This window comes from Monodon monoceros, unplaced genomic scaffold, assembly GCF_005190385.1.
Source record: "Monodon monoceros isolate NGI ecotype Baffin Bay Population unplaced genomic scaffold, NGI_Narwhal_1 Super_Scaffold_2, whole genome shotgun sequence".
Classification (NCBI taxonomy): Eukaryota; Metazoa; Chordata; class Mammalia; order Artiodactyla; family Monodontidae; genus Monodon; species Monodon monoceros.
Window position 1 is genome coordinate 44117955 of NW_021703776.1, and position 21447 is coordinate 44139401.

Genomic DNA, 21447 nt, shown 5'->3' on the forward strand with positions numbered 1-21447 from the left:
TGGACAAATTCTTAGAAATGCACAACCTTCCAAGACTGAATCAGGAAGAAATAGAAAATATGAATAGACCAATCACAACCACTGAAGTTGAAACTGTGATTTAAAATCTTCCAACAAACAAAAGCCCAGGACCAGATGGCTTCAGAGGCGAATTCTATCAACCATTGAGAGAAGAGCTATCATCTATCCTTCTCAAACTCTCCCAAAATATAGCAGAGGGAGGAACACTCCCAAACTCATTCTATGAGGCCACCATCACCGTGATACCAAAACCAGACAAGGATGTCACAAAGAAAGAAGACTACAGGCCAATATCACTGATGAACATAGATGCAAAAATCCTCAACAAAATACTAGCAAACAGAATCCAACAGCACATTAAGAGGATCATACAACATGATCAAGTGGGGTTTATCCCAGGAACGCAAGGATTCTTCAATATACGCAAATCAATCAATGTGATACACCATATTAAGAAACTGAAGGAGAAAAACCATATGGTCATCTCAATAGATGCAGAGAAAGCTTTCGACAAAATCCAACACCCATTTATGATAAAAACCCTGCAGAAGGTAGACATAGAGGGAACTTTCCTCAACATAATAAAGGCCATATATGACAAACCCACAGCCAACATCGTTCTCAATGGTGAAAAACTGAAAGCATTTCCACTAAGATCAGGAACAAGACAAGGTTGCCCACTCTCACCACTCTTATTCACCATAGCTTTGGAAGTTTTAGCCACAGCAATCAGAGAAGGAAAGGAAATAAAAGGAATCCAAATCAGAAAAGAAGACATAAAGCTGTCACTGTTTGCAGATGACATGATACTATACATAGAGAATCCTAAAGATGCTACTATCAGCAAACTACTAGAGCTAATCAATGAATTTGGTAAAGTAGCAGGATACAAAATTAATGCACAGAAATCTCTGGCATTCCTATACACTAATCATGAAAAATCTGAAAGTGAAATCAAGAAAACACTCCCATTTACCACTGCAACAAAAAGAATAAAATATCTAGGAATAAACCTACCTAAGGAGACAAAAGACCTGTATGCAGAAAATTATAAGACACTGATGAAAAAAATTAAAGATGATACAAATAGATGGAGAGATATACCATGTTCTTGGATAGGAAGAATCAACATTGTGAAAATAACTATACTACCCAAAGCAATCTACAGATTCAATGCAATCCCTATCAAACTACCACTGGCATTTTTCACAGAACTAGAACAAAAAATTTCACAGTTTATATGGAAACACAAAAGACCCCGAATAGCCAAAGCAATCTTGAGAACGAAAAACGGAGCTGGAGGAATCAGGCTCCCTGACTTCAGACTATACTACAAGGATACAGTAATCAAGACAGTATGGTACCGGCACAAACACAGAAATATAGATCAGTGGAACAGGATAGAAAGCCCAGAGATAAACCCACGCACATATGGTCACCTTATGTTTGATAAAGGAGGCAGGAATGTACAGTGGAGAAATCACAGCCTCTTCAATAAGTGGTGCTGGGAAAACTGGACAGGTACATGTAAAAGTATGAGATTAGATCACTCCCTACACAAAACACAAAAACACTATACACAAAAATAAGCTCAAAATGGATTAAAGACCTAAATGTAAGGCCAGACACTATCAAACTCTTAGAGAAAAACATAGGCAGAACACTCTAGGACATAAATCACAGCAAGATCCTTTTTGACCCACCTCCTGGAGAAATGGAAATACAAACAAAAATAAACAAATGGGACCTAATGAAACTTCAAAGCTTTTGCACAGCAAAGGAAACCATAAACAAGATGAAAAGACAACCCTCAGAATGGGAGAAAATACTTGCAAATGAAGCAACTGACAAAGGATTAATCTCCAAAATTTATAAGCAGCTCATGCAGCTCAATAACAAAAAAGCAAACAACCCAATCCAAAAATGGGCAGAAGACCTAAATAGACATTTCTCCAAAGAAGATATACAGACTGCCAACCAACACATGAAAGAATGCTCAACATCACTAATCATTAGAGAAATGCAAATCAAAACTACAATGAGATATCATCTCACACCGGTCAGAATGGCCATCATCAAAAAATCTAAAAACAATAAATGCTGGAGAGGTTGTGGAGAAAAGGGAACCCTCTTGCACTGTTGGTGGGAATGTAAATTGATACAGCCACTGTGGAGAACAGTATGGAGGTTACTTAAAAAACTACAAATGGAACTACCATACGACCCAGCAATCCCACTACTGGGCATATACCCTGAGAAAACCATAATTCAAAAAGAGTCATGTACCAAAATGTTCACTGCAGCTCTATTTACAATAGCCCGGAGATGGAAACAACCTAAGTGCCCATCATTGGATGAATGGATAAAGAAGATGTGGCACATATATACAATGGAATATTACTCAGCCATAAAAAGAAACGAAATTGAGCTATTTGTAATGAGGTGGATAGACCTAGAGTCTGTCATACAGAGTGAAGTAAGTCAGAAAGAGAAAGACAAATACCGTATGCTAACACATATATATGGAATTTAAGGGAAAAAAATGTCATGAAGAGCCTAGGGGTAAGACAGGAATAAAGACACAGACCTACTAGAGAATGGACTTGAGGATATGGGGAGGGGGAAGGGTAAGATGTGACAAAGCGAGAGAGAGGCATGGACATATATACACTACCAAACGTAAAGCAGACAGCTACTGGGAAGCAGCCGCATAGCACAGGGAGATCAGCTCGGTGCTTTGTGACCACCTGGAGGGGTGGGATAGGGAGGGTGGGAGGGAGGGAGACGCAAGAGGGAAGAGATATGGGAACATATGTATATGCATAACTGATTCACTTTGTTATAAAGCAGAAACTAACACACCATTGTAAAGCAATTATACTCCAATAAAGATGAGAAAAGAAATACTGAAATAAATAAAATGGTCTGATAGTTCAAAATTGACTTGGATAAGAAACTAGGGAATTATCTATTAACCAGGCTAAGCAGGTTTTAGATAGGCAATGATAAAAATGCAAAGTTACTCATCAGATCTTTTAGTGACTAAATAATGTTACACCAGAATCTGAATCCATTTTTCTTTCAGAGCAAAACTACAACTACTGAAGTTGAAAGTACAGAATCTGATTTCGGTTCTCAATGTCAATAGGCATGAAGTGGAGGTTTAAAAAAAAAGTAAAACTCATGGAGATTATCCAGCTAACAATTTTGCACCTCCTTCTGTTCTGATTCAGTGGCCCTTTTTGCACAAGTGTGATTTCTGAGGGTCTCTGTAGGTCTGGTGTACAAGTGCTAAAATTCTCTTTCATTGACTTTGGACTTGAAAGTTCACCCTGGTGAAGGCTACCCAGGCACTGGTTAACTGAAATTCTACTGCCATTGCTTCCTTCTTTCCTTCCTTCAACAACTATTTATTTGACACTTACCATATGTAAGTACTGTTTTTAGGCATTACAGTTTCAGCAATAAATGAGACAGAGAAGATCGCAGCTTTCAACAATCTTACATTCTTCCAGTTATTACCTGTAATTTGTCAGATATAGCACACTATAAGCAACTGTTGAATGTAAACAGTATTTGATACACTAAAAATTGGGAATTAAAATTTTAAGGAGTCGCAATAATACCCATGGTCTAAAGAAAAGTTTCAGATGCTTATCATTTACTTATTTTACCAACTTCTTAATTCTTGTGCAAGAAAGTCTTGTACTATTTTCAATAGCTAAGGAAGGCAAAACACATACCAAAAACACTTAGGAATCACTACTTAAAAATAAGAGAAAAAACACTTAAAATCATTTTTTAAAATACCATTTAAAATGTGTCTTCAGTCAGGAATGGATGCCAAAACAGTCAATACAAAGGAGAAATGTCCAAAACACAACAGAGTTTTGAGGAAAGGCATAATACATAATAGAACTAAGAGCCTCTTTAGGATTTGGGAATCAGAATGATCACTGAGCCTGCCTAATGGGAATGATTAAAGAAAACCTGAAAAACTAACAGAAACTATGGCAGAATCTGATGTAAATAATTCAATTTGGAAAGATGGAGTAACTTTACAAATATACTTCCATTAATCCGGCATTGAAAAAGTAAGGAATTTGGCCAACGTTACGAGTGTTTCAGTACTACGGTAATGAGCTGAACAAGTTATTCTGTCTTTGGTCTAATCTAAATGTTCATTCCTGCATGCAACTAATATTAAACATTTATTGAGTGCCTGACACATGCCATGCATGGTGCTAGGCACAGAGAACACAATGCTGAAGCAGCTGGATCCCCAGTTCATGATGCACCTGGTCACCATACAAGGAGCCAGAACACAGGTGTTTAAATGTGCAGAGAGAGCAGAAGAGAGGACTTTATGCTGCCTGAGGGAGACAAAGACAGCGCCCGAGTTGAAAGATATTTGAGCAGGAGTTTGAAGGAGGATCGGAACTACACAAAGTGTTCATGAGGGGTGAGGCGTAAAGAAAGCACTCGAGTAAGAAAGGAAAATTGCACGCATAAACTCCAGGAGAAAGAAATATGCTCACGGCATGGTAAGAAACCCTGTAAAACGACACAGGACAGACCTGGACGTTTATACACTGGGCAGGGCCAGATCCTAAAGGGACATGCACACCAGACAAAAGTTACTGGATTTTATCCTAGAAGAAGCTAAGAGCCCCCTATGTCATCAAATAAGGCAACGACATGGTCAGATCTGTGGCGAATGGACTGAATGAAAGTAAGACTAGGGATGAGGAGGCTATTTCAGAAAGTCTTTGCAATGGTCCATGTGAGAGATAGTAAGGCCTGACCCACTGCAGGTAGAGTGGAGAGGGAGGGGACAGGACAGATAAGTGAGCTAGAAACGAAGTGACTTGCTGATCAACTGGGTTAAGCTTGGGGGAGAGGAAGAAGTCAAGAGTAATTCGCTGGCTTCCAACTTGAGAAGATACCCGTCTCCACGCCAAGCATTCTATCAGCTTTCAGTTTTGGATTTTGGCTCCCTGAGACTGGTCACTGCTGATCTGCCTCATTCTCTTTGTCCTAAAGAACGTCCTTAGGCGCTACAGAAATACAGAGGCGGCCACCACCACCTCTGAGTGATGACAAGAAGGAAGCACCACCGCCTGTTTCTCCCTGCCTGGTCTACACCACCTTCAGCAACCACGGCAGCAATCCTGTAGATGGCGCCCATTTTAATTCTGTACACAAATAATTAATCGAACTATAGTTATTATGGGCCCCAGGAGCACAAGGCACTACGGAAAATAAAAGCAATGTGCAGGTTTCTGCCGAGTTATGCAGGAAAGCAATACAGCGCAAAGCAGTGGTCAGTCAGATGCAAGTCCGAAATCCAGCTCCATTACTGTTACTGGTTATATGACCTTGGGAAACTGATGTTCTTGGGCCTTGGCTGCCTCTTCTATAAGATATCTGGATAATATAGCGTATCTCATTGGTAAAAATTAATGAGATAATACATGTAAATTTCCTACTAGCACCATGCCTAACTTATCGTAGATTCAAAAAATAATAAGTAAATATCCTCCTTTATTTCCCATCCCCTTTTGACTACTCAAAGCCTTTCTGCTTCCAAACAGAATCCAGTTATCACCAATGGGCGTTTCTCTCTACTTCCCCATGTCTACTGTTGGCAAAAATGAAGCTTCTAGAATTAACACAGGATGGTATCTATATCACAGACTGCTTACAGGCTATCCAATATTCATCATCCCTTTCTTCCTTATTACTGGACCCTGATTTTGCTGAAGGTGGTAAAATACTAAGCAAAAAAACCATTTCCTAGGGTCCCTTGCCTCTAGGGGTAGCCTAGTGTGTGACACAGTAGAGTCAGTAAAACTCTTGTTAGAGATTATTTGGAAAGTTTCTGGACATAGGTATTTTTATTCTCCCTCAGCTAGCTTCCTTTTGCCAACTTCCTGGAAAGTCGGTATGATGGCTGGAATTGCAGTAGCTATCCTGCAACTATGAGGAAAAGATCAAGACTCATAATATGAGCCTTGACATACTTGAGCTCCTGAAAAATGCTTCCACCACCTTCCACCAGACTTCTTATCACATGGGAAAAATAAAGGCCTAAATTTAAGCCACTGCCTTTCAGGTCTCTATAACTCTTCTGAGCCCAATTCCGAACTGATTGAGGAATTTCCTAAATTTAGGGATTTCCTTCAATCCTATTTTGGCATGAGTATCAAGCCATCAACCATAATTTCCTTCCAATTTAAAAAGAAACTCTTATTGAGTGTCCAGTATGTGAGATACTGTGTATGTAGACATAGAAATAAATATTACCTACTGACTCATTTTTTTTTAAACATCTTTATTGGAGTATAATTGCTTTACAATGGTGTGTTAGTTTCTGCTGTATAACAAAGTGAATCAGCTATACATACACATATATCCCCATATCTCCTTCCTCTTGTGTCTCCCTCCCACCTTCTCTATCCCACCTCTCTAGGTGGTCACAAAGCACTGAGCTGATCTCCCTGTGCTATGTGGTTGCTTCCCACTAGCTATCTACTTTACATTTGGTAGTGTATATATGTCCATGCCACTCTCTCACTTCGTCCCAGCTTACCCTTCCCCTTCCCCGTGTCCTCAAGTCCATTCTCTATGTTATCTACTGACTCATTTAATTCTTATAGTAACCCTTCAAAGTAAGTAGTGTCATTCTCATTTTACAGCAAAGGGACACGAAGGTCTGAGAGGCTAAGTACTTTATCAAAGGTACCTTAGTGATACAAGGCGAGCCAAGATCGGAGCTCCATGTCTATTTGATGATGAAGTTCATATCCTGGCAGCTATCCATGCTACTGCAGGGGTTCTGTGAACTCACTACTGTGAGGAACCATGACTCCCAAGACAATGTCTCTCTAAATTAAGTACTCACTTTTCCTAGGTCATCCGTACTGATACCTAAAATTCAACTGGGAAACCATCTTAAAATGTATGTCTAGAGCATGAAAAAAGTGTGTAGCAGGAGACCATGAAGTGGTTGATGTGGCAAGGGTGAGAGCTGCCTAGGCCTGAGGTACACTCTGCCTGAAAGCAGCTAGGCAGGGCTGACAATCTGGAAAGGAGGCTCCTTTTACCTGGGGCCTCCAGTCAACAAGGACCCTGAAGAAATCATGTTAAACTGGAAATCAGCGTGTGAGCCTGAGGCATCGGAGAGAGAGTAAGTAAAGGTGTCCAATGTCACACACATTCTCACAGTAAAAAAAACTCATGATCTTGTCACACGTAATTTTTTAAAAGAGGAGTGAGAGACAAAATTGGGAGTTGTGTACATCTCTTATAACCTATTAAAAAACACTTTAAATACAGACTTGTTCTATATATTACATAAATATACATATAAATGCATATTTTAACTCTTTCTTCTTCACAATGAATCTGAAGCAGCCAACAAGAAGATTCACAATAATTTAAAAACCATAACCAGGAAACATATACAATAGGAGTATGAAATATGAGGAAAATAAAGTAAGCAGACATATATCCTATAGGGTCCTAAACAGTTACTAAAATTGAGCTGTAAATTTAGGTCTGAGCCTCCTCTTGCCAAAGGAAAACGGAAAAAAATGACTAGGTACAAAATTCACAATGGCCATGAGAAAAAGAGAATATTACCACCTCAGGAGAAACAAAATATTTTCTGTTAGCATAAAAGCAATAAGAAATCAGAAGACCTAAGTGGGACTTCACACAGGAGAAACTATATAACAGAGCAGACAACGTCTCAGCAATTCCTCAATAGTAAATGTTACAGTGTATTCCACACAACAGTTTCTCACAGAGTTATTCAATCAAGCTGAAAAACAGTTCAGGGAAGGCAATCTGTGCAGGACTGAGGCAATGAGATAGGAATATATGGCTCTCCAATGGGCCGGCTTGATCTAGTAATAAATCCCGGAATATCTACATGAACAAAGAGACAGCATTTTCTTTAAATTATTCTCCAACCGAAACCAACTTAAGAAGTAGGATTATGCAACAGTTTCCTGACTCTTTTCAGTTCAGAAGTTCTGAGAAAGTTTTCAGGGGCTTTTTATTATGTAAATGGTACTTCAGTCCACTGGCACTGTGCTCTTAGGTGTAGCACTTATGTGCCAATCTTTCCTCTTTCTCCAAGGAGAAATCGGCATTAAAAGGCAGAGAAAAGGTAGGCTGCATTACTTTAAAAAATTATGGCTTTTTGCTTTTACATTAGGAGGTTCTACTACACACACTTTCTATCATATAACTAATGTTAGAGAAAATTTATGAATTCACACCCATAATGACTTCTTAACTAATTTAAAAGGCAATGAGTGAAAGGCATGTACCTAAGAATATGACATTCCAAAAATGGACATTAAACAGTCCTTGAACAGGTAGAAATTAATATCAATTATGAACAGTGTAGGAGGAACACAGGAGTTCACTGAAAAAATAAAAACCTGACGTATAGTAAGACATGGGGCCTGTTAGGTCTGGAAAGAAATGTAAAATCTATGTAAATTTAGCTGAGCTTAACTAAGGTGTAATTTTTTTCTGTGTGTTCATATTGATGCACTGTCATAAGCATATTCACAGGAATCCTCAATAAGGTACAAAGTGGAATATTCAGAAAACGCCAATTAGGCCAAGTACATACCTGCATGCCAGTTTTTCCACTGCATAAGGAGTCAGATGATATTTATCCTTCAAAAGAGTCTCTAGTTGTGTGTGAAGACAACATAAATATCGTTGTGCTTTAACTTAAGCTCTCTATAAAGTCACAAGAAGTTACGACTGTAACATGAACCAAAGGAGGATAAAATAAGGACCATTTGATACTAATTAAAAAACAGGAGATTAGAAAAAAGATGGCTGTGGGAAATAGGGAACAGTTGTTCTCCCAACATGGACCTCTTACCCTGCTGATTCTGTGGTTTTTAAAACTACAAAAGTGAAAACTGGAAAAATGACAATAAAATTACTACCAACAGAAAAACAGAATAACATTCTCTATGGTTTTTAAAATAACTTCTAAATTGGCGATAGAAAACTAAATTTGCTAAGCAAAAAGCTAGCATTTCCACATTTATTTCCTCCTTCTAAACACATACAATAAACGCACATATTGGATCTAATGTAGCTCCATGCAATGCAATTAGAGGTTCCCGTTCTTTGATTCCAATTGCAATCAATTGCAATGAATCAACAGATGAGGCAGGTGATTAAAGTCACATAACTTTAACAAACCAAGATTGCTGAAGTTAAATAAATATCATTGTGGTCACTTTAAGCTACCTAGCTTCATCAAGCAGAGCTACAAAAGCAGCAGGTTAGCAGGTTTCTGGCAAGGAATAATTGGTGCTGAGCAACAGACTGTGTACATGAGCAGAAACATTGCATAAAACTCACATTGCTGGCTTACCCACACCATATGTGCATTTTGGATGGAAACAGGGGCAGCTCTCATACACCTCACATAGTTTGGCCTTTTCTGGCTAGGATGAATAAACATTATGTTTCCGTGTGCTAACTGTTAACCCCAATGGAAACCAGAAAATACCAGAATTATGACCTCTCAATTCTAATTTTTTCCAGCAAAACTGAAACTAGGACAAAGACACAGTGGTAACAAAAATATACAAATTTGAAGTTATGGAAAAGATCTTTACAAATACTGATAAGCATGCCTCAAGTTAATTCATCTTGCCAATGTTTTGAGCTATCAACAACCCACAGTAATCTGATTGTCAAATACAAAAGTAAAAAGTTTATAGATTTAAAGAAATAATAAAGCATTTCAATTGTTCTTTACCAGTGGCCAAATTTATCATTTCCCCAAACAGACTTTGTAAGCAAGAGCAAGGACCTTGAAAGTGGTTTTCACAGTCTGACAAGTTACCTGCAAGGACTTTTGCACAATTCCTTCCTAACAAGCACGAAAGCCTGATTAATCAATATCTAAAATCTTCATTATGCATCAGATTCTCCCCCTCCACCCCCCCTCCATCCCCCAATCAAAGCAGCAGTATAAAGGTTGGCGTTTGGTGGCAAAATTCCAATTCACTTTCCAAAGAGGTAAATAGCCAGGACTTCTGGGGAGGAAAAGATCTCAGACACTGCATCTAATCCCCCTACTTCACTGACTAAGAATTGAAGTTGAAGAGAAGCTTAGCAACTTGTCCTAGATCAAACACTTGGTGAGCAGAGGAATCCAGCAAAAATGTACTTTCTACTATATTATATGGTCCAGTAATTCAAGTGAAAATAAAGACTGGAGAGATGCACTCTACAAAATCTTTTTCCCAAAAGGTATCTTGCATAGCAGGATAAACACATCAAAGAATTAAATTTACCATTTAAATGATATAAACAGTGCAATAATCCAACTGTGCGTCATTTCCCAGTAAATCACAAATTTGAAATGGTTCTATATTAGGAAAAACAAAAAACAGAAATCCTTGCACTCATCTTGGATAAAATTATATTCTCATAAACTAACTGTTATAAAGGGAGAAATTAATATCTTCAAACTAAGAGTCTCAGAATCATAGATATAGATGCAAAAGCAAGATTTGTAGACAAATACATGTTCAAACCAGTAACCCACAACATTTTCGGGGGAGGGGGAATATGACTTTATAACTGATACTATGACACTGACAGGTAGATCAATAAGAACAGTCTGGGCCACGTGATTTCTAATGATATGTGAAGAATAAACTCCAAGTCACCTCACTCTTCTCCCTGCTGGAAAGTCCCCTAGGTGAGAGGACAGATGTTTCGACAAACCATGATCAGATGTGATGCTCTGTGATCAACTAATTAAGAGATCTTAAACTTAAATAATCCAAGGCAGGTAAGTACCTACATGTCTCCTAAAGATCATCCTCAGTAGACTGTTCCATCATTTTTACTGCCATCCAAAATAGTTCTTCTGTTAATAAGCAATATCCTCACCATCAGACTTACTATTATTTAAAATATAAGATATACTCATTATAGACAAATAGGAAAATCCGAACACTGGACAGTATGATTTAACCTATTTATCTATCATTCCAAAGGCAACTACTCTTAATGTTTTTATGTATTACATCATCTTTTTCTGCACAGTTTTTTTTTTTTTTTTCCGTACGCGGGCCTCTCACTGTTGTGGCCTCTCCCGTCGCGGAGCACAGGCTCCGGACGCGCAGGTTCAGCGGCCATGGCTCACAGGCCCAGCCACTCCGCGGCATGTGGGATCTTCCCGGACCGGGGCACGAACCCATGTCCCCTGCATCGGCAGGCGGACTCTCAACCACTGCGCCACCAGGGAAGCCCTTCTGCACAGTTTTTATATAGCAATAATCATACTGTAAATATAATTTTGTACCTCAAATCTTCTAACTGAAATTATGAAACCAAGAGTCTTTATTGAAAACTAATCATATATTTCACTTATGAAAACTAAAAAATATTCCATTAAGTGGATTGCCATCTTTCTGCACATACAACTTCTTGTGGATTTAAAAGATTATTTTCTCAGAATAGAATCCTAAAAGTGGAATTACTGTCAAAGTATATTAATGTCTTTATGGTTCTTGATACTTGCAAAAATGCTTACCAAAAATGGTTGTACCAATTTAAACTGCCTTCAATAGCAATTCCCATTATACCTGTATTTGGACTATGAATATCTTGTGAGAATTAACAGTTTCATAATCATCTTTACACCCGCCATGAGGCAGGAGATAGATGGGTCCCAGCCTGAACAGTTTCTCCCCTGTGGACAGAAACTCCATAATAGCAGAAACTCCATAAAAGCAGGATGATGGAGGAGGCTGGGCCCTGCCCAGATAAAAGGCCAAATATTCCTCATTCTTGAAGTCAAGGAGACCTCCCCGACTACACATGCGCAGAAAGGCCCCTTGGAGGTCAAAAAGGGAGGGGGCACCACCCCATAGTAAGTGATGTCAACTAACCATAGGCCTCTTCACTAGAATCCTTCTTGGCTAAGAGATGTGCACGCACACTGGGAAGGACCCTGAGATATAACAAATACAGACTGAGAACCAGGCAAAGCAAGATGACTGGTCAAAGGAAACCCGGAAGAAATGCCCCATAAATGTGATTCAAACTACCACGAGGGCGCGACTCTCTCGCTGAGCCCGCCCGTGTGTCTATCCACACGTACTGTACTCTTTTTCCTCCTAATAAACACTTTACTTGCTTCACTACTTTCCGTCTCTATGTGGAAAGTCGCTTCTACACAGCTGACGGGCCAGGGCCTTGTCACTGGCCACTAGTCCCTGGTGGTCTGGTGGCTAGGATTCAGCGCTCTCACTGCCGCTGCCCAACCTCAATCTCTGGCTGGAAACTGAAATCCTGCTTCAAGCTGCCACAGGCTGAGGCCACCTGAGATCACCCATACTTTAAATTTATAAACTTATATACCATAATTATACTAAAAAATTCTTAAAACCGAAATCCTAACACCCAGTGGATGAATGTTTGCTATTCTTGAAACTATGCTTGAGAATCACTCGAGTCTCTTTTTTTCCTGTACCACCCAACCTCAATTATTTTCTACACACAAGTAGGTCTTTAATAGGATAATCTTATACCCCCTTTTAAGGAGTGGTAACCAAAGTCTACATCATATGGAATTTATAAAGTTCAAGGATATTCTCATTCATTTTAATGACTATATAAAAGAAAAGAACAAGGAAATTCATCCCTACCGAGTCTGAAGGCTCCTATAGCTTTGTTAAAAGACATAAAGGAAGTACAAAAACACATTAAAAGAAAAGTGAACATTTCATTCATATGTATTCATTCTATATCTTTTTCAAAAAATCAATTTTTGTTCCCTAAATTACTCAACTATGAATTTCACATGTAACTCAACAATTTACAAATATGCAGATAAGAAATTACAAATACTGTGTACTAGATTGAGATGTGTGCTTCAAATGACATGAATAAACAAAGTCCCCCATATCTTCACTGTACTTCCCAGGGATTCTAATATTATGCACTTAATAATCTTAGCAAACACTTTGTTGTTGTTGCTACTACCTTACTGTTTTTGCAACTGCTATTAAATTTCCTAGTACAAATTGGCTGTAAGATTATTTTAGAACTTCATTAAAAAATTTATATTAAATACGCAATAAGCTACTTTGGTTAACAGAAGTTGGGAGATTATTAGTGTCACAGTTTATTATTATAAGTAATTTTTGTGTCTTCTGTCAGTGTAACCACAGTATCTCAATACCACCAGCTGATAATAATCTTTATAAATCCTACTTTGCAGCTATACCATCTGTTAGTTATTATTTTATACGTCTCCATATGCATATGTGAATTAGCTGTCATTCAAAACAAATATACAAATGGAATTGTGGTTTTGTGGGGAGTTTTTATTGGCTTGTTTTTGCATTTTGTTATCTTTAGGCTAGTGAACTAAATAAATAAACATATTCCTATATCTTTGAGACCAAAAATAAATGCAAATTTCAGTTATACAAACTTCCAGTTATAAGTCATGAGAATGTAATGTACAGCATGGGGAATACAGTCAATAATACTGTATTAACTTTGTATAGTGACAGATGGTTAACTAGACTTATTGTGGTGATCATTTTGCAATGCATACAAATGTTGAATCACTATGTTGTATACATGAAACTAATATAATATTGTATGTCAAATATATTTCAATAAAATAAAGAGGCTAACAAAAATGCAAATTTAAAAATACTTTTTGTAGTACAAATAAAAGAAATTTAAGTTCAACAAACAATCTAAAAGTATCTGCTAAAACTGGTTAAAATTAATAGTCACCAAAATTGGATATGATATTTCCATATTCATAGCTCTCAAAGTACACCTACAGACCAAAAAGCAATAGGTCCACTAGTAAATTAGTAGCTATTATGGTTCCAGTTTTCACAATATAAAACACTTTCCACGACTGAAGATTAGAAAATAATGACTACTTACTTACTTACTTGTAATGTTAATTCCCTGAAGAGATGAATCATAATGACAAAAATTCAAAACCAGGTCCCCCATTAATCTGTGGGTTTATCCCCATGAGCTGTAAATAACCAGGCTCCTACAGTAGCAGAGAGCAATAAGTAGTTGTAATGTCATTACAACTCACTACCAAAATTTACCCGGAAAGCAACAAGAAAAAAAGAAGGAAAAGAAGGAAGATAAACTTACAATTGGATAATTAGTTCCAAATTATCACTTTTTCCCCAAGTACTAGAGTCTAATGACTTTAATAAGCCCAAACACGGTTTACAGGAGCTTTATACACTACACACCAAAAACATGGTGAATTCTGTTAAGAGTTACCAATGGCAATTAAAACATGAGACGAAAGCACAACCTGGGAGAAACCACATTTGATGACTAAATAGTTCATTGTTTCCTTAAGTTACCCTATTTTAGGTAATGATACTTTAGGATCATATACAGGGAAAGCTAAGGTACAAACAGTAGTAAATAATTAAAGTCATCATTAATAGAAACCCTGAAATATTTACAGAGGGGGATTAAAGAAGAGAAAAATGTACTTAAGAAGTTATGATTTCCTGGAATGAATGCTATATTATTTTCAGTTTCTTGAAGTAAAAAGTCCCACTAATTACTTATACAAAAAAAATGCTGCTTTTCATAGAGTCTTTTGTGTATTAAAATAAGTTATACTCCAACTTTGTAAAATTTAACTTATTTGATGCCCAAACCAGATCTCCTTTTTTTCAAATTGTATTTCATCTAGATGTTAGAATTTCCATGATGTCTGTGAGACAGCTGTACTTGGAGAGGCAACACAGTTTTGAAGTATACTTGGGCTATAAAGTATAAGGGAAAACATCATAGACTACTTAACAAAAAATATATATACATTTTTAACATGTTTATTGGGGTATAAATAATAATCAACACAATGGTGTGTTAGTTTCTGCTGTATAACAAAGTGAATCAGCTACACGTATACATATATCCCCATATCTCCTCCCTCTTGCATCTCCCTCCCACCCTCCCTATCCCACCCCTCTAGGTGGTCACAAAACACCGAGCTGATCTCCCTGTGCTATGAGGCTGCTTCCCACTAGCTATCTATAACAAAATATTTTAACTGTCATTAAAACTACAGTATAGCACAGGCCAGGTTCCATTCATTTTTTAAAATATTTTATTACCTGTCATTGAGATCCATGTGGGGAAAGTAGTTTCATACCATGATTTGCTTCTGTATGTCTAAAATGTTTTTAATGAGGGATTTCATTTCACAGGAATTTATATTAATCATATAAAATTAATTGTATAAATAGTAAAAAAAATTTTTTTCATGGTTTAAAGCTCACCTAATACATGAAGCCTTGCTTGATTCTCCCTAATGATATTTCTTCCTCCACTAAAGTCTCAGTTATCTTTGTAGTTATGGAATTTAAGAAACTTATTTATTCCACTTTATATTATATATATATATATATTTATATTATATTTTCTAATTTTCATGAATAGATTGAGAATGTCAGCTTCTATAAGTTAGAATCACGGAGTCTTACATATCTTCATATCCTCTCTGCCCCATGTCCAACAATTCCTCGAAAATAGTAGGCAATCTACATGTTTATCTGAATTCACCAAAAAAACTTTTTGGGGATACTAAAATCTACCTTCTCCAAAGGGTCTCTAGAAAAACAACTTATGTTTTGGTAATTAAGAGTGTTATTTTGAAGCTCTATGGAACCCACACTAACTGACCAAATATGTTTTCGTTATAAATAATATTTCAATATGTAGCCATTAAAAATGAAAATAATGAGACTTTCCTATTAGGTACAATAGATACAACGTTTTAATCAGATGCATGTCTTTCAAAAAATCAATTGAAATCATTATACTTTGCCTTGCTAATGTACTGAGTTAAAAAATAATCTAAATTAACAGATTTTTTTTTATGGGTAACTCCTAAGAAATATAAGAAAAACATTTTTTTTCACAGTGAGAAAAAAATAACTGTGTGTTGATAATGTAAGATGGAAAACAGAACTAAATGAAAAGATTTACTCATAAGACAGCATTTGCAGAAGACCACTTATTATTCATGTATCCATCTAGAAATCATTGACTGGGCACCTATGTCACATCATATATGTCTGTGCAGAGGCTGTAAAGGTAAAGAAGGTGGAGTCTCCACCTTCCAGGAACTCACACTATAGTGAAGTCATAAAAGACAACACAAGTAGTAAAAGGACACTGGGGTTATCTCTGGCTGGGACAGCAGGGAAAAGAGTTCACAACGAAGGTGACACTTGAACACGGCTTTGGGCTTAAGCTTTATTCTGTAGATTTCAAGGCATTTGGGGGCCTGAACTAAAAACAAAACAACAACAACAAAAAACCCTGCTGTTCTTTTTCAGAAAGGGATTTGGGAAAGAAGCTGCTTGTCTAATAACAGTCAAGTGGACAGATGAGGATGGAGTATGAGGAACCAGATTTGGAAGATATTTGAATCAAGAAGAACAACATCAAGAATCAACAGGACCTGATGACAGATTTGATAAAGGGGGGCTGAGAAGAATGAGTCAAATGACATTTTTAGGCCTTTAATTTGCCAAGACAGATGATGACATTCAATGAAATCTAGATTATCACTTAACAGCTGTTTATTGAGCACCTTCTATGTTCCAGACATTATTCTAGACCCACAGTCTATTTTCACTGTAGTCAGGAGAGGCAGACAGTAAACAAGTGGATAATCTGAAATAGTGATAAGCGTGATGGAGAAAATAAAACAGGGTTACGTGAGAGTGACTGGGGGAAGAGACACTTTAGCTGAGGTCCTCACGAAGACTGACACTTGAACTAAGACCTTAATGATAAGGGGGCAGGCAAGTGAGGCTCCAGTAAGGAAGGGGTAGAAAATGAAAAGGCTGAGCTAGGAAAGAGCTTAACATGATCAAGGGACAGAAAGGTAGCTGGTGGACGGGGATGGGGTTTGGGGTATGAAGAGAAATGAAGTCTGAGAGCACATGGAGCACCTTGTAGCCCACTGTAAAGAACTTAGCAGTGATTCCAGTTACAGTGGGCAGCCAGCATGTTTGAAGCCAAGGAGTGATGTGATCTGATTCAATTTTTGCGGGCTGTGAAGAGAACGGACTTAAGGGGGAAGAATGGAGGCAGAGAGTCTGGGCGAAAGTGGTGGCTTAAATTCCTAGCAGTGCCCATGTTGAGAAGGGGTTAGAGTCTGGATATAGAGAGGGAGAGGTGATAGGACTTACGGGTGGAACTGCATGTAGACTGTGAGGGAAAGAAAGGAACCAGGGGTACCTCAGGGGGTGTGATTCTAAACCACTATATAAAGGGTGGTGTTATTAAACAGTGATGGTGAAAACTTGAGCAGAGAGAAGCTTCAGGGTGGTGGGGTCAGAAATCAATAGTTCTTCTTTGCTCAAGTAAAGGCTGAACTGTTTAGAAACTTGTAAGTGAAATGGCAGGTAGACAGCTGGATACAGTCTACAGCTCTGGGGTGAGGTCTATGTGGAGATATACTTTGGGAGTCATCAGACTCTTCAAAGATTTTAAAACCATGAGACTATATAAGACTCATCTTGACCCATGAAACATGAAGCAATGTTTGTGGTTTTAGATTTTTAAAGCAAGGAATAATAAATTCCATTTTGGACACTTCAGGTGGGGATAAGTGATTAGTTGGCTTTTCTGTGGTGAATCACACTAGCCTCTAAAAGTATTTTAGTATTACCCTCTTGTACTGACTTAACCCTGTCATCTCCTTTGGAGTCTCCCTATTTCATTTCTGCTACATCAGTAAGCTCTTTGAGAGCAAACGGTGTCTTCCCAATCCCCAGCAACTATTCAGAGAGAAGGCACTTTTATCTGTTATACCATGAGTATAAAAATCCAGTCTTAATGGTTAAGAATTGATTGTATAGTGGAGAGACTAGGAAGTAGCACAATAATGAGCTAGTTTCAAATCTCTGAGGATCTATTCTCAAAAGTTTCTTTCCTTCAAAATTAATCTTGGAATTCTTCCTATCAATAAATCGACTTCGAAAAATAATTGAGTTCCGCAGACATTTCCACTGAATCACATACATAACTAAGCAGTTAAATTCAAGTAATCACGGATGATTTCTAAACCATCTTGGTGGTTCTTTCCTAAAGCTCAAATATATCAACCTTTATTTCCTATCAAAGATGCTACTTATGTTCAGTACTCAATAAATATTTGAATACATAAAAGAGATCAAGATGCTTCAACATATAGACAGGAAATTTTTCTTTGTCCTTGTATCTTTTTTCTCAGTACTATATACTCAGCCCCTTGCACAGTGCATTGAATACAGTCAGTGCTTAATAAATATTTGTTGCATGCATTAATAAAAAAAACAATGCACAGTTTTATGGGAAAGATGGCTCTTTTCTTCTTCTACATCAATTTACTTCCCATGTAACTTCTTTAAATGTTTTTCTCTTGATTATAAAATATTTACTCACTGTGGAAAATATAAATACAAAAAAATCTCTCTTCTGGGCTTCCCTGGTGGCGCAGCGGTTGAGAGTCCACCTGCCGATGCAGGGGATACGGGTTCGTGCCCCGGTCCGGGAAGATCCCACATGCCACGGAGCACCTGGGCCCGTGAGCCATGGCCGCTGAGCCTGCGCGTCCGGAGCCTGTGCTCCACAACGGGAGAGGCCACAGCAGTGAGAGGCCCGCGTACCGAAAAAAAAAAAAATCTCTCTTCTTAAGATGAATATTACTCTCTATTTATAACTCATGATTGTATTCATTCATTCATTTAACAAATATTTTTGACTTCCTGTTCTGTGCTAGGCTTTGCGGATACGGTGATGAATCAAACAGGTCAGGTTCCCTGATGTCACTCCAATGGTATGCAATACCCTCACGTTCTACATGTAGAATATAAGTAGAGGTCTGTCACCACATAGAAGGTTTCAAAATCCAAGGATATCTCTTCCACTCTAATAGTTAACATTCCCCCAAAATCTTAAAAATGACTATTTCAGTGATTAAATAAGGTTAGTATGTTTCTACACAGAATATGAAAGTATGTGAACTACACTTTCACGTACCCACAAAGAGCAAATAATTTTCTCAGGTGGAAAAGAACAAAGGCCTTAGTCTTTTTACCAAACAATGTCAAGGAGTGTACTTTGATGGTGGAAATGCTAATGTAGGACAGTTCTGAATAAGTTATTTTCAAACCTTTCTCTATAGGTTCATATATTACCTATTTATTCAAATGTAATAGAAAATAATCTCTCAAGTAAAAATAATTCAAATGTTTTAACTTCAGTGTTCTATTCCTCTATTTCCAACAGAGTTTCCATTAGCAGCACTGGGAAAAGCTTAGCACTTAGGAAGTCACTCCTGCCTGCCATACCCTGATTTTCAGCAGATCACCTGTTCTCCTGATACCTAGGCACCTATTTGCATAGCAAGAGTGGAAGTTACTATTTATCCTCAGAGGTGTACATAATCACATTGACTTATTCGGTTTTACCCCAAAAGGACTCATTGAGTTTCACTTACCTCCAAAGTCTCATTGCCTTCAATGTCTGAAGTTTTGCCTCTTGCTGCCACTCTTTGCTCATGAGGTGTATCTCCTATGAAGCAAAAGAAAAAAATAAAACTTTACCATACCACTGTGGCCAAACTGTCTACTATTTATTTGAAATATCTTTTGCATGTTTCACACTGTGGAAGCAATTACTACTTCCTTTGTTACAAAGTAAACAAGTTAATATTTAAGAACAGTAATTTTATAAAGGTCACAGAAATCATCTGTAAATACATAGGTATACAATCTAAACCAGAAATGTATCCTGCTTTATATAGCTTTACTCTGGAAAAATCAAGTGAATTTATATTTTGTAAATCAAGTCATACTTCAAATAAACTAGGAAAACTTATAATTTGAAGACAAAGCAAATTATTTTCAAACATTAAAAGTCTTGGGGCTTCCCTGGTGGCACAGTGGTTGAGAGTCCGCCTGCTGATGCAGGGGACATGGGTTCGTGCCCCGGTCCGGGAAGATCCCACGTGCCACGGAGCGGCTGGGCCCGTGAGCCATGGCCGCTGAGCCTGCGCGTCCGGAGCCTGTGCTCTGCAGCGGGAGAGGCCACAACAGTGAGAGGCCCGCGTACCGCAAAAAAAAAAAGAAAAGTCTTAAAAAAAAAAGTCTTTATAATATGAATAACTGTCCTTCAAATTTGTTTTTTAATAAGGTTTACTCTTTATAAGTGTTTATTTGTGTCTCTGTGGATTTGCCTCAGAGTAGCTATATATGTTTGCATGTAGTAATTAACCATATGTCAAACAATTTTTACAGCAGGAAAGAACAATGAACAAATTCATAAATTAGCATTCAGTTAATAGTTTGATTCCTAAAGGTGGTGCCTGGGAGGGTTATATTACTAATCAAAGTTGGTGACTAGGCTGCCTCTAAGGACATAGGACAGACAGAAATATAGTTAGGTAAGTACAGGCATAATTTAATGTATTAGTGTCCTATTATAATTTATTAACTAATAATCTGTGATTAACATATGGTAGGTAAAGAAACAATCAGCGTACTTCTTAAAAGCACAATGAGAGGTTAATTTAGTAATTTGTTAACTGCTCTTCCCATAAAATTAAGCCAGCTCAGGAATGTCTACAACAGGGAAGATTACAAAATTCATATATAATGACTTGGCTGACACTAAAGGTTAGGAATTTGTTAATATAGGGAAGGTCACAGTCTTCACTGGAGGTAACAAAGTATGAAAGTCTGGGCTGGGCTTAACTTTTCCACAGTGAAACACAAAAGTTTAGTTTACCAATGGCTGTAGTCAAGCAAGGGGCCTGTGAAAATTTTAAAGAATTAAATAAAATTCTGTTAAATTCTAAAACCATAAAGCAAGAATTAAGTTGGTAGTTTATTTACTTAAAAATAAAGGAAATCCCCCAAATGTTTAAAATCCAAGCACATCATGCATATTCCAGCCTACAAGTTGTGTTCTCAGCTAAGTGCAGCATTATTACTAGTGGGCAGAACCCAGCACATAGTAGGTGTTCCATAAAAGCTGAGTAAATTAGTGAACTTCTATTTATAGTTTCTAGTCTATAAAACTGATAATACTAAATGGTATGTAATAAAAGTTTTATTTGAGCATACGGTTAGTGTTTTTCCTCTAAAACACATTTGTGAAACTTAAAAGGCAAATTTATTAAATACCATTATGATGTATTGTTATTAGTGATCTGTACTTGAAGCATAACTTGTTAGATTTTAAAAACAGTTAATGGGGCTTCCCTGGTGGCGCAGTGCTTGAGAGTCCGCCTGCCGATGCAGGGGACACGGGTTCGTGCCCCGGTCCGGAAGGATCCCACATGCCGCGGAGCGG

At 37.6% G+C, this 21447-nt stretch overlaps 1 protein-coding gene across 4 annotated transcripts in view; it reads right to left on the reverse strand.

Moving 5' to 3' along the window:
* The window catches only part of UMAD1 (UBAP1-MVB12-associated (UMA) domain containing 1), a 242159-nt gene that overhangs the window by 59078 nt on the left and 161634 nt on the right, over positions 1 to 21447 (reverse strand). For all 4 annotated transcript variants that reach the window (XM_029233183.1, XM_029233186.1, XM_029233185.1 and 1 more), the window contains one exon: positions 19592 to 19665. In XM_029233183.1, coding sequence (XP_029089016.1) covers positions 19592 to 19665 — 74 coding nt within the window. The remainder of the gene's footprint in view (positions 1 to 19591; positions 19666 to 21447) is intronic.